This window comes from Rhipicephalus microplus, chromosome 6 (genome assembly GCF_043290135.1).
Source record: "Rhipicephalus microplus isolate Deutch F79 chromosome 6, USDA_Rmic, whole genome shotgun sequence".
NCBI classification, from domain to species: Eukaryota; Metazoa; Arthropoda; class Arachnida; order Ixodida; family Ixodidae; genus Rhipicephalus; species Rhipicephalus microplus.
In genome coordinates this window covers 97,800,802-97,814,231 of record NC_134705.1, presented here as the reverse complement: position 1 = coordinate 97,814,231, position 13,430 = coordinate 97,800,802, and the positions used below count along the sequence as shown (strand labels likewise).

The 13,430-nt window shown below is 44.3% G+C and overlaps 1 protein-coding gene across 1 annotated transcript in view; it reads right to left on the bottom strand.

Moving 5' to 3' along the window:
• LOC142765952 (uncharacterized) overlaps window positions 1–11,048 on the bottom strand; it is a 39,847-nt gene extending 28,799 nt beyond the window's left edge. The window contains exons 1-3 of the mRNA XM_075867757.1: window positions 10,886–11,048; window positions 7,218–7,315; window positions 387–513 (exon numbers count right to left, since the gene is read on the bottom strand). Coding sequence (XP_075723872.1) covers window positions 387–513; window positions 7,218–7,315; window positions 10,886–11,048 — 388 coding nt within the window. The remainder of the gene's footprint in view (window positions 1–386; window positions 514–7,217; window positions 7,316–10,885) is intronic.
• Between the last annotated feature and the right edge of the window lie 2,382 nt (window positions 11,049–13,430).

Here is a 13,430-nt window from a genome sequence, read left to right as displayed (position 1 = left end):
TGATAATGTGGGGACTATTAGCATCTAGCCGGGTTGTGAAAAAAAAAGACATGGGAGTGTCCATCACCTCGCATCAGTTCGACTGATGCTGCTGATGATGAAGGCCACTTCGCTCGGGATGTGATCAAATTATTAACATCTGACAAAACTTCAGGTCCATGAGCTCCACTTAGAATGTTCAAAGCAGCTCTCTCTTAGAAAGCGGTGCAGGCGAACAAACAAAAAGGGAAACGGGAAACATAAGTATTTCACTGTTAATCGCGCAAAGAGATACTTTCTGATTGACGGTATGTTTGTGCGAAATATAGCGTAAGCTTGTCAATTTAGTGTGAAGTTATAAGCTCATCCATCTGCAGGCATCGCTCGATGTTTTCGAAGACACTTACTTGTTGTAGTGGGACCTGACGGTGCGGGAGTCGTCGACGTCCTCCGGCTGGTAGTGCTCCTTTGAGTCGGCCTGGACGGACGAGTCCTCTTACTACGCATAGAACGGGGGCTAGGGCTTGGAGTCGGCTAATGAGAAAAGCATGAAAAAGCACTCAAATTACACCAGTAAAATGTATCAAGCAATGCATGCACGACATTAACCGCTGTCACGATAAATGAATTGACCCACAGAGCAAGTGTAAATAAATGTGACACTTTCGTGAGCTACGACGGGAACGGGCTATTAGATGAAGGCACAAAGGTGGCATCTGCCGGTGAACACACTTCCAGTGGTGGCAGCTACCGGTGGCTGCACCCCCAAGCGTAAAAAAAAAATTATTGACAGCTGAAACCCACCACCGGCGTGCGACCTAACTGGAAAAGTATTCCGGAACTGGGCTTCTAAATGTACAACTTTGAACAAGCAAGTAAATGTGAATCTTTCTTCGTATTGCAAAGCTTGTTATGACAAATCCTGAGTACGAGTAGGAAAAAAAAACACGTGTCAACTTTCAGTAGCGCTTTTAATAAAGAAAATAGTAGCGACTGTGTAAGTCAAACGCCTGTTGTCCTGTTTGCCGCTGCACATATCTTTTTTTGTTTAATAGTATACAGTTGATGTATTGTCTCTTCCCACTGCCCCCTGCCTAATATCACTCGCGCGCCGGCACGTTTGGAGCACTATATGTTTTGTCTTTCATGAATTTTTCATTATTGTCTAAAGTATCGCCTGTGATACGTGTTTCTGTGTCTTCGCTTTGTGTCCTTGCGTGACACTGTTATTATTACCATCTAATGGGCATGTCAACTTGACCTGATGCCATCACGGCGCATTCAATTGTTGCAAAAAGTGGTAAGTCATGACTTAATCACGCTGGCGTGTTAAACGGGAGGCCACGCAATAAATTTCATTCTAGGACTAATACGATCGCAGATTCAGAGCATGGCATCGGAGATCCACGCTGCCAAGAGTTCATCTCAGGAGGCTGCACGCTCGTTGCATATTAACGCGGTAGCGCTAGAGAGCTCATGTCGCAGAAATTCCGCTGTCGGCGTCGGCACCGTTGGTTGTGAGGGAAAAATTGTCCCTGAGCGAAAAATCGGGAAAGAAGCGAACAAAATGAAGAATAAAATTTCTCGTCCCATTGTGGATCGAACCCTGGCCGTTCGCGAGGCAAGCAGGTTTTCTACCACTAAGCCACGATGTTACCTGCAGCTGCTTCGGGAATAAACACTACATAAATGCCATGAAGTGTATGGAAGGAATCTCCTTAACGCATTTTGTTCGACAGGTGTCACCACGAAAACGAGCTCATTCGGTGATTTGTAGGCGCATTTCGGAGGCCATAAAGGTACGCCGAAAAAGGCCGGGATATATGCAGCCATCACCGCTAAAAACACACGAGAACTTTCAAACAGCTCTAAAAATGGACAACTATGTACGTTTAGCGGAAAACATATCATGCCTTTCCAGAGGCGTAGACGAGGAGTTGCGTTGATCAAGCAAACAGCAAACCCTAGATAATGTACTGCCATCTGTGAGGCTCTTTATGGCAGAGGGAAGTGACCACAGTGCACAGCATTACTATAGATACGTCGCGCTTGCACGCGTAATATATATATATATATATATATATATATATATATATATATATATATATATATATATATATATATATATATATATATGTGACGTATCAAGTGATGGTTAGTAGCGGTAGAGAAGGAAGAAGTCAGAGAGAATGGAAAAAAAACACGGCGTATGAGCCAGGCCACGTCACCCAGTCATCATAGCGTCACACGAGTCGACAGGATGAAGACCTGGCGGCCGCTTCATCAACCAGCCACCATCTCCGAACGTCTCAGCAAGACGCAGTGACCGAACGTGGACCACGAAAGTACATCCCAACACTACACCAAGACCAGCATTATGACAGCACCATCAGACGACCTTCCGATCCCCAAGTACACCGGAGCAGCGGACGATGGACCTGTACAGGACTGGTTTGACCTGTTCGAGCACCACGCAACCGCTGCATCATGGTCGGAACGGGAAATGATCACCAACTTCACTGACTACATCTCCGGTGAGGCATTCAAGTTTTACCTGACACACATATTCGAAAACGACGAATCATGGCAAAAGATCAGGGAAGAGATGATTGCCCGTTTTAATGACTATGACAAGGACTTCCTCATTACCGACCATCTGCATACAACCACACTCGACCGTCACAGTCCACGCTTATTTCTCAAGAAACGTGGCGTTCCACCAGGTTTCTCTTCACGAAAGTCGGCATTTCCAAAGTCGTGGCACCAACATACGACACGAGACGTCGCTCACCCTACTGATGCCTTTCATGCTTCGTCTCGCGTACATGGTCCACCACCTGGTTTTCTACGACGCAGCTCTTCAAAGGCTCCTAATGGTCACTATTCGTGTCATAAAGACGCCTTGTTCATGGTAGACCAGCTGACACATGGGGAAAATACCAAACAATGTCAAGATGACTCAAAGAGTGACAATCAGTCTTCACGCATTGGAGCAGCTTACTCCCCATCTCGCAGACTTGGCCTGCCTCCTGGTTTTCCATCGCTTGGCTCTTTCATCGCTCACAATGTCCATCTCGCATCTAGCACGCTCACAATGGTCGAAATAGAGCTGCGGAGCTCGGACGATGCTACGCCAAGCCCTGGACTTACCACCCAGATTCATGCGCCAGAACAGCTCGCATCGTTAGTCGCACAGAAAGAGGGCCATTCACAACTCAAACCTTACCGAACTACCCCTGTTGCAATGTTGCCGTCCAGTGCGCAGCCACCAGAAACTCCAAACACAGAAGGCTCAGACGCATCGAACGTCGCATGCTACCAGGCGCAAGAACCACTCATAGTGAGCCGCGAAGAAGAAGCCCCTGATGAACTATCTGTCAACTCTGAATGTTTTTTGTCGCAAGAGTTCATTTCCACGGCACCGCAGACTTGCCAAAATTTGAATTTTCAACCTGGTGATGCGACGTCACATGTGGTACCCTCATGCAGTGGTCACCAATCCAAGAATCGAACAAATTCAGAAGTGCATGATACATCAAACCTTGTACACAGTTGTCTTTCGGAAGCGCCCTTAATGAACCCCGTCACCGAAGCCTCTGAAGAGCATGCTAGCAATGATGACGCATCGCCAACTATGCCCGACAAGCAAGACACCAGTTCACCATTTATCAGCTGTCTACAGGACGCGTCAAACACCGAACGAAATGAACGCCCCATTCTGGAACGGGTGCCACTACAGCCTTCTCCTGAGCAGTACCAGCAAAGCAAGCAAAACGAAGTTCACAAACTAAGCAAACAACAAGAGAGACTGCAACGAGGGCATCGACGAACGTCAAATTCAATGAAAGCGCGTTCACCAGTTGAAGAACATCGAAAAATAAGATCTCCAAACCAACAAGGCGTCATACACTTTCGGACAAAAAAAAAGTCGCCAGAAACGCTCCCAGCGCCTGCTATTCCGCCGACTGCAACACCACAGGAAGCGCCGAGAAAGACGCGGAAGCACTGCTTGCAAACCGCAAGCACTCAGGCACTCCATCACAGTCTGTCGAGAAGCACGCAAGCAAGAAGCATCGGGATTGCATTATTCACGGCGAAAAATACAACCCCGGCGACATCCGAGCTGCCGATGCAACAAGGCGTTTCAACCTTGGTCAGCCCGAACAAGAGTTCTAGCAGTACTGTCATTATCCACGTGTATCCAGCTCTGTCCGGAACGCAACAGTCAGCCTCGCCCGCCAGAGTTGTTATAGAGTTCACCGGACTGCTCCCTCGGGCTTGAAGATTTAAAAAGACTGTGGAACTTCGTCGGGACGTGATACTGTGAATTTGGACATTGTCTGTTTATTGGCTTCTTCAATTTTTTGTAGGTTATAAACGGTGCCATCTTTCGGGGGGAGGGGAAATCGTGTGACGTATCAAGTGATGGTTAGTAGAGGTAGAGAAGGAAGAAGTCAGAGAGAATGGAAAAAAACATGGCCTATGAGCCAGGCCACGTCACCCAGTCATCATAGCGTCACACGTATATATATATATATATATATATATATATATATATATATATATATATATATATATATATATATATATATATATATATATATATATATATATATATATATATATATATATATATATATATGTATGTGTGTGTGTGTGTGTGTAAAGGAGCCTTGCAGAAAAATTATCAAAGTGGTAATAATAGCAAGAGTTGGGCTAGTTGGTGGTTTATGCTTGGGATGGAAAAACAGCGCAAAAAATATAGACAAGGACAGCGGAAAGAGGAAGAGACGACACCGCGCTGAACTCGCCACTAAGCTTCATTGGAAGACACACGCACATATATCAAGCATTCGACCCGTCACGTGGCAAATCAAATGCGTCTGCGTAGCATAGCAAACAAGTTACGGAACATGCCTAATCATAGTGAACAGCAACACGTGTGTGACAACCGTGAAAAATAAAAAAAACACACCCTCATACCCGCCAAAATCATACGCAACAGTCCATAACAAACTAATAATCACTTTAACAAGGCAGCGCTGAACATAGGTACCGAACATTCTTTTCACCAAGGGCCACAGACGGTTTACTTACACACCTTTCCTCTCCCTTTCAATGAAAGAACCCTCCATCACTTCCCTAGTACACTTGTCCTGATATCCAAACAAACAATTGACTTTATCAGTCATAGGTTGGCAGCCACACTCCCTACAATGAGCTGGCAGGTGCAACCCGCCATCAGCCATTATAGAGGTTAAGTGTTCCCTTAGTCTTACGTTAATGCACCGCCCGGTTGGTTCTATATAACCCCCCCCCCCCCCCCCGCATGACAATGGCAACATATATACAACACACGATTTACACTGAACATATCCATTTTTTCTCTTCTCCGGAGAGAACAAGCAGATCTTTCGCGAAGCCGTACTTCTTTTATGCACGCGGGAGCAAACAGAGGACAAATTCTTGGGAGCAGACATCACTACTCGTACCCCATACTTACTGGCCACATTTTTCAAGCAATGTGAAAACTTGTGCACGCAGGGTACCACAACCGGTTTATTTTCATTGCACACGCGCTCTGTTCTTCTGTGCGTATCACTTATGCCCTTGACCCACTTGATTAGCTTTTGACAACTTCGAATCCCGGCAGCGGAGGATGCATTTCCGATGGAGGCGGAAATGTTGTAGGCCGGTGTGCTCAGATTTTGGTGCACGTTGAAGAACCCCAGGTGGTCCAAATTTTCGGAGCCCTCCACTACGGCGTCTCTCATAATCATATGGTGATTTTGGGACGTTAGACCCCACATATCAATCAGTCAAGCTTTTGACAACTCCTCAAGATTTCCGTATCAGGGTAGCCCGCCAACTTCAGCCTCTAAACCTGGCGCATGAAACTTTCTTTCAACGCAAGCGTGCACGTTTTCAGGAGCGCAGCACGCAGCGCAGCATAAATAATACCGGGCTTAACTATCTTAGAATGGCCTGAGGTGAACGGCAAGATACCCTTTACGGATCGGGGCTTGCACCGCCAACACAAATGTTCCTCGAGAAATTGCAGTCTAATATCTAGAAACTTGGGCTCTCCTTTTTCAGGGAGCTCGTAAGTGAAATTTAGCCCATGGCCAGAATCCTTAAAAAGTTTAATATTTTAGCTCTCATGCTATGCTGACTGTCGGTTTTAATTACAATTAAGAAATTGTCAACATACTGAAAAATGTGGCAGGACATATTAATCAATTTATCAATTTATTGTTTTTGGCAAGTATGAAGATGTGTGTGTGTGTGTGTTTGTTTTGCCTTTTCACGGTTGTTACACACGTGTTGCTGTTCACTATGATTAGCCTTGTTTCGTACCTTGTTTGCTATGCTACGCAGACGCCTTTGGTTTTCCACGTGACCGGGTCGAATGCATTATATATGTGCGTGTGTCTTCCAATGAAGTTTAGTTGCGAGTTCAACGTGGTGTCGTCTCTTCCTTTGTCCTTGTCTAAATTTTTTGTGCTGTTTTTACGTCCCAAGCAAAGTGGTAGTGTTGGCAAATTTTCACTATGTTGTAACATATCCTCGAAACAATTTCATTCTCCCAAAGCATATTTGAGTGATTAGTGTTGTGATGAAAAGTTACGCCTTACTTGTTGGTTTACCCATCGTGCAGCCAAGAGTGACCACTGCCGAATGTGGGAGGCTCAGCCTCCCCCAACTTTTCTCAGTAGGGGCTGGCGCCCCCCTTGCCCCAACCCCGGCTGATACGCCTATGTGTATCGGCATGCTGTGGGGTAGGACGCATAAAAATCTCTGCATGTGTATGTATGTGTTAAATTGGAGTCGGCGTAACGTCACAAAATCTATTACCGAAAGGTTCTTGTGTGGTGCTGGGTAATGTCGGCAAATCTCTGTAATACTATGTGTAGGATGGCTTTGTAACTTGGAATGATGGGTGTCGGGTCCTCCACGGTGTTGTCATCGGCAACTCAGTAATTAGTGAAACCTCCAGCGGTCTCATCAGCATCGAGCTTCCCAGTAACACCCTGGTGTTCCGGGGCCCAACTTGATAATCGCAAAAAAAAAAAAAAAACATCCAACGCGTCTCTCGTCGCAGCCTACAAGATGAGATGAGCTTGATAGTTTGCTTGTTTGTAAACCTCGTATATAGTTTTGAATCTCGTGCCCTTTGTAAACTGATGCGTGCGACAGAAAAGCTTCTCAAAGTTTAAAAACGTGTAACCAAGCGTTACCTTTAGAGGCATCGTTTGTTCTCCGGGAGGTGGAACGTTCAAGTCCGCAGATGCAGAGGCAGAGCCACTGGCGTTGATTTCCTCAGCCATGTCAGTCCCTGAAAATGAAAGTGGATTAACTATCTGTTTTTGTTATTGTTATCCTATCCTTTCTGCAATGCAATTAGCCTAAACAGTGGCGGCTAGTCGTCTCCGACTCATACATTTTGCACATTTCGTTATACATTTTCGCACTTTAGTGAACGGTGACGTCATGATGGCGTAAAATGGTATCGCCATCACTTGATTGCTTGCCTCACTCGCACTGACGCCAGCGGTCACTTCAAGCATTTGATGAGGCATCCAGGGTTTTAGTTATAAAGGGGCACTAAAGTGGGACAATGACTTGGTTTAGATTCATCAATTTTACTTGAAAAACTCCAATGTCAGAAGTTTTACTAACAAAAATTTGTTATTAGCGAAGGAAACGAAGGTTTATGTGTTTCATTATTCAACTTTGCATGCGAATCTAGGTGAGTTACGTCACGAACTTGAAAATGTATTTTTCGTATTCTCGCGACGTGGGCTCGATGAAATTTTTCCAAAACTTCGTATATTAGGTCTATGGCACCAAAATATTATATTGTACTTCATTTTTACCGATTGGAAACTACGTTGGACCGTGTAGACGACTTCAAAATGTATGGTGTGCTCGGGTGCAAAAATCTGAAGGTGGCATCTGCACCCGCACTCATTTAAGCGCGTTTTCTTGCTCGCCGAGTGTCGCCTCAGGGTAAGAGGGGTGTTTTCAGGAGTGCGAGATGTACTTTGTTATTACGCGAAAAATTATTTTTATTGTTTTAGCGTTCCTTCAACAACGAATACTGTCACGTACAAACACGTAAACCACATTGATGAGTACGTGCAATAACGTCATACTGTGTATATGGCTGGCAGCGTTACCGTTGGTGGCTACGATCCGCCAAAGTGGCTACTTTTCGACCCGTTTGTCGACGAAAATTTCCGGTTCGCGCCATGGCTATTTGCTGAATACATGTAAACTTATAATTTTACTGAGTCAAAATGGTCTTTTTTTCTAGTCAGCAGTACATACTCTGTTCATAATACAACTCCTGTTCTATTTGGCAACAAATTGGGCGATAGTATTAAATACCATGGCTATATATTGGCTACATTTGGATTGAGTTGTGTCACCTTTTTGATTCCGCCCAGCGGCAACCCTGCTGGCTGGGCTTCACTAAGCACGCTACATTGTGCCCAAATACGACATTCCTTCTTAAAGGGCTGGTAAACACCTCGAGGTCCAAAAATTATTACCAATGGTGAACTTTTGCTTGGTGAACACGCTGCTTCTGCCTCAATAATTTTACGAATATACGCTGTATTCAAGAAACGTATAGTGGTTAGAACATTGGTTTCAGCTAGTTTCGAATTTCCGCGCGTCCTCGCCACCCTTGTTTCTCGCAAGGAGCGTAAGGAGCAGCCCGTCGTCGTGACTGGTTTAGGCCAATCGTTGAGCTGTGTGATACGTATAAAGTCACCGACTGGTGACTTTGCATGACTGCGCGTGAAAGGAGGATTGGTCAGGCGCAGGAAAAAATCGCGGGAATAGTTTTTCTAAATGAAGGATCTGCGCGGTGAACACTTGACTGCCTTCATGACGTCATTTTAAACCAATTTACCCTCACATGTTTAGCACACTGTCACCTAGGGACCCCCCTACTTGAATGTCTGAGAAACGGCGATGTCCTAACTCGGAACACCAAGGGGCATCGTAGCCAGAAGCGCAGAACAGGGACACACAAATGCCCAAAAAGTGACACTGCCTTTTCTCCTGAATGGTGATCTACTTCCGATGGTGGACCACTTCCTGTGATATTGCCGCACGGGCTTATTTTCATCTATTTTCATGTGACCGAACCATTGCAATGTAACCACTGCCTTGCGCAAATCGCATGCGAATGACTGCGAATCGCTTAGATAACGTTAGAATATTCCAATAAGATTACGTGCACAGCATGAACAGTTGAGTTGGTTCTGGTTCAAAGGTTCCAGCGACAACGCTGGAACCTTTGATAATACATGTATACAAGCGAACGCGCACGGCTACTTGTCATTTTTTCGACTGACAAGGCTCTGTCAATCGATATCAATGTACAGCGTGCATTGCTTGCTGTAGTTTGAATTTCCATTTTTCCGGCCACATGTTCGGCCCAAAATAGAGCTTCTTTGTTGACAGGCTGTACCTCCCTTCGTCAACGTCGCGACCACATGAACATATTGTCCCAAGAATTGAATATTACGGTGGGAACTGACGATGTTCACTTCCTACGTCATTGTGCCGGAATTCACGGCAACATTTTGAGAACTGTTCCAGGAAGAGCACTTTGTCAAGCTCCATCAGAATGTGTAACGCTGAAAAGACGGGCATCGTGTTGGCTAAAAAGATGGAACGTATCAGCGCTCAGGGCTAATCTGAACTGAGAAAGAACTTAGCGACGAGCCCTAAAACATGGCCCAACCACATGCCCTCGTCATATGGCAAACGCGAATATTTAACCACTCACTGCCAGTGTTCGCGGCTGAAGCATACCGTGTTCATTATAACAATAGCACATCTTATCGGCAAGACTGCAATTGACATTGAATGCCATGGACATGCACTCCGCATACGGAAGCCAGTGAACCCCGCGATGGTGGCTCCACACTCTGCGGCACTGGCTTCTCGTCGTTTGCGTGACAACTGGCACTTCTGCGCACATTGGCACTTTAACACTTGCCGCCCTTTTTTTAAAGACGATAGTCTTTCTTGGAGACCTTCAACGGAAAAATTTTGCCTGCCTGCCTGCCTGCCCGCCCGCCTGCCTGCCTGCCTGCCCGCCCGCCTGCCCTATCCGCAGCACCCACCAATATTGTTCTAGGTTTGGCGTTCATAGTTGTGCGATTGTCAATTAAAAAGCAATTATTGCGCATATCTGAGGTGCCACAACAACGCTTCGATGTTTTCTATGTCTGCCTTTATACTAGAAGAGGCACACACAAGTGTGCCTCTAGAAGAGGCACACACAACGATTGTTGCAAAGTGCCACCTCCATGTGTCGTGGGACTTGTGAAAGAGGCATCAATGGTGGGGGGGGGGAGAGAAAATGGGCTGAGAAAAAACTTTGGCAAAGGGGAGAAACTGAAGAGCTAAAGGGCATCTATGACGAGAGAGAGATAATCCGAAGAGGTGTGGGTGCTGCCCAGAAGCGAGGAGAAATTGCAGCGATCGGGTGAGGATCCGCAAAGATTAGGGTGAGGGACACGTGTGGCAAGGGGAAAGGACCTACAGGAATAGGCCTGAGTGGCACCAGTGGTGAGGGAGCGACTATCAACAGATATAGGAGTGAGGGACACCTGTAGCGAGCGGGTGAAGACAGAAAACGATAAGGGTGAGGGGCACCAGTGGCGAAGAGGTGAGGGGCGCAGAAATGCGTTCTGCTAGCCGTTTCGAGTGTGGATGCGCTAGCGTTCTATGCATCGATTTGCCTGCACACTTGATACGCCAGTACTTAGCCATGAGTAGCCTTGTTGCAATGACACAAAAATCATGTGGGCTTATCCTAATAGCATAAAGATTGTTTCACTAGGGTTGCCAACGGCATTCACGTGGGCCCCGCAACACTCACCGTCTGGTTGAAGGACAATCAGCAAAACAATGATAACGCCAAACATGAGGCAGATGACGAGGAAGATGCATATGCCGGCCCATATCCTGACGCTTTCTCCTTCGGAACTGGTTGAGAGAAGAAAGTTGAGTGGTGAGGCGTTGAGTGGTGAGGACAACACCATGTTTACTATTGAACAGTTTCGTTAAAGCGGCCCTGCAACACTTTTTTGAGCACGGTCAGAAAACGCTGCTGATCGGTAGTAGAAGATCCGAGCAACACGCGAGCCAACTATCATAGCACAACACGTGGCCTGAAATTCACAATAATTATCATTATCAGCTAAAGATTGCTTCTCTTCTCTCGACAAATTACGGTATATACCAAAAAATCAAACGTACACGACCCATCTATGAGCCATTGGCTGATTTGAACATGGTGCGCTCGCTCATTACAGAGATCGCCACGAGAGGCCGCTACTTGCCCACGCGTGCGTTAGTGATCACATTAAAAATGCCACGCACTCGAAGACAAAAAAAAGGTACCCAAGGTTGCGAAGCACGCGTGACGTTTTTCTGTGGTCCTGCCATCCCTCCGTTCTTACCTTCCAGCGCTTTCCTCGTCACGAGAGAAGAGAGAATGCAATTGCACCATGCGACAAACCTTTGTAACTCCACTCGCACTAGATGGACTCTGAAAATTTCTGCGGTGTTGAATTCATGAAGCAATAAGCTCTTCCAGTAGATTTATTCCATGGCTACTTGAAAAAGTGTGTCAGGGCCCCTTTAAAGTAAAGGTTTCCATCTCGCCTGTAAGAATGGCGATCCGAGGACGAGTTTTGTTCATAAAAAATAACACGTGAACGTAACGCTTGACATATACTTCATAACAGCGGGCCTACTTCGTCTTCCTCGTCCCATATTACCATAACACGAAATAGCAAAGAGGACGAAGTCATCTCTATTTTTACTAGTTATGGTGTTATGACATGTTTCGGGTACGTCACTTGTCTGACAACTGATCAGTTTTAAGACGATTCAAATTGCTAGGCCCATGTTCTGTAGTACTGTTAGGCGAAAACGACGGTGCATTGTCAAGAAACCCTGAGATAACCGATATAAAGTCTAATATCAATTTCTCATAAAGTGTGATGCAATATTTGGTCATTGTTTTCAGACAATAAATATTATTGCGCTATTAAATTTTTATATTGCAATAAACTTAAGCACCACATGCCCCAAAATATTCCCAATTTCTTTAACAAATTAAATCAATGAGTAAATTACAAAAGTGGGAAAATATATTGTGAAGTAGGTTTGCTCAACAGTGCTTATAAAGGTGCCATGAAGATTACGTCCTGCATTTTTCGGGTGATGCAACCATGGCGCTACATGTGCGTTACGTCCTGGACCACATGGAGTAAATAAAACAACTTTCCGGTTTCTACTTACGCTTTGCCTAAACGAAAAAAAAAAATAGAGAGTTGATGTCCCACATTGCCTAGATTACCAATCTGCAATGCATGAAGGACCCAGAATGACCAAGCTTGCTAAAGAACATATAATTACACCCTGTCGCTATTGACTAAAGGCACTAAAGGTGATTCATTGCATCGTGTAGCCTTTTTCATATCGCGTTATCTTTCCATCCCACATTGAAATCAAACGACCACTTCAAGTCCACTGTATGCAATGGGAATAAATAACATCACATTTAGCATACGTTCAAACAATTGAGCGTGATTTAGCGATACAAAAAAGCTTCGAAAACATCTACTAAAGGCTAGTTCTTGATAAAGGACGTATTACAGACGAGAATGTGCTTCCTGAACTCTTATCTAGTTTCAGAGAATCAAGTTAAACAAATACGCCATTGAATTCGTAAGAAAAAGATCCGCAAGTCATTTTTGTTTTAGATGCCTTTGTTATGATTCATGTAAAAAAAAAGCCTGTTAGGTAAATAATATTCTCTTCATGAGCTCCAATATTGTTGAATATTTGTCATGCCTACTACTTCGGAGCGTATTTAAAAAAGTCAACATGCCAGATTACACTGTACGTACTAGATTTTAAGTAGAGAAAATGAACGTGAAGCTTTATGTTCAAGTTAGATATTGTCTCCTTACTTTCAGTCGATTGCGAGAACTGCGAGTCACCGGAAGCTGAAAAAGATGAAGTACCCAGTAAGACTATAAGTAATAAATATATATATATATATACAAATATATTTATATATATATATATAATATATATATATATATATATATATATATATATATATATATATATATATATATATATATATATATATATACATATATATATATATATATATATATATATATATATATATATATATATATATATATATATATATATATATATAAATCTGTCATTGTATAACGATACCAGCACCCACAAGTTGGTTAAGTTTCTCAACGCTATCACGGGCCTATGTAAGTACATATTTGTTTATGTAAGTACATTGTTTATTTCTGGACAGCTATCTTGATGAATTCGAGGCTCGTTCCGTTAATTCGAACTGGATTTTGTTCAAAGAAAAAGTA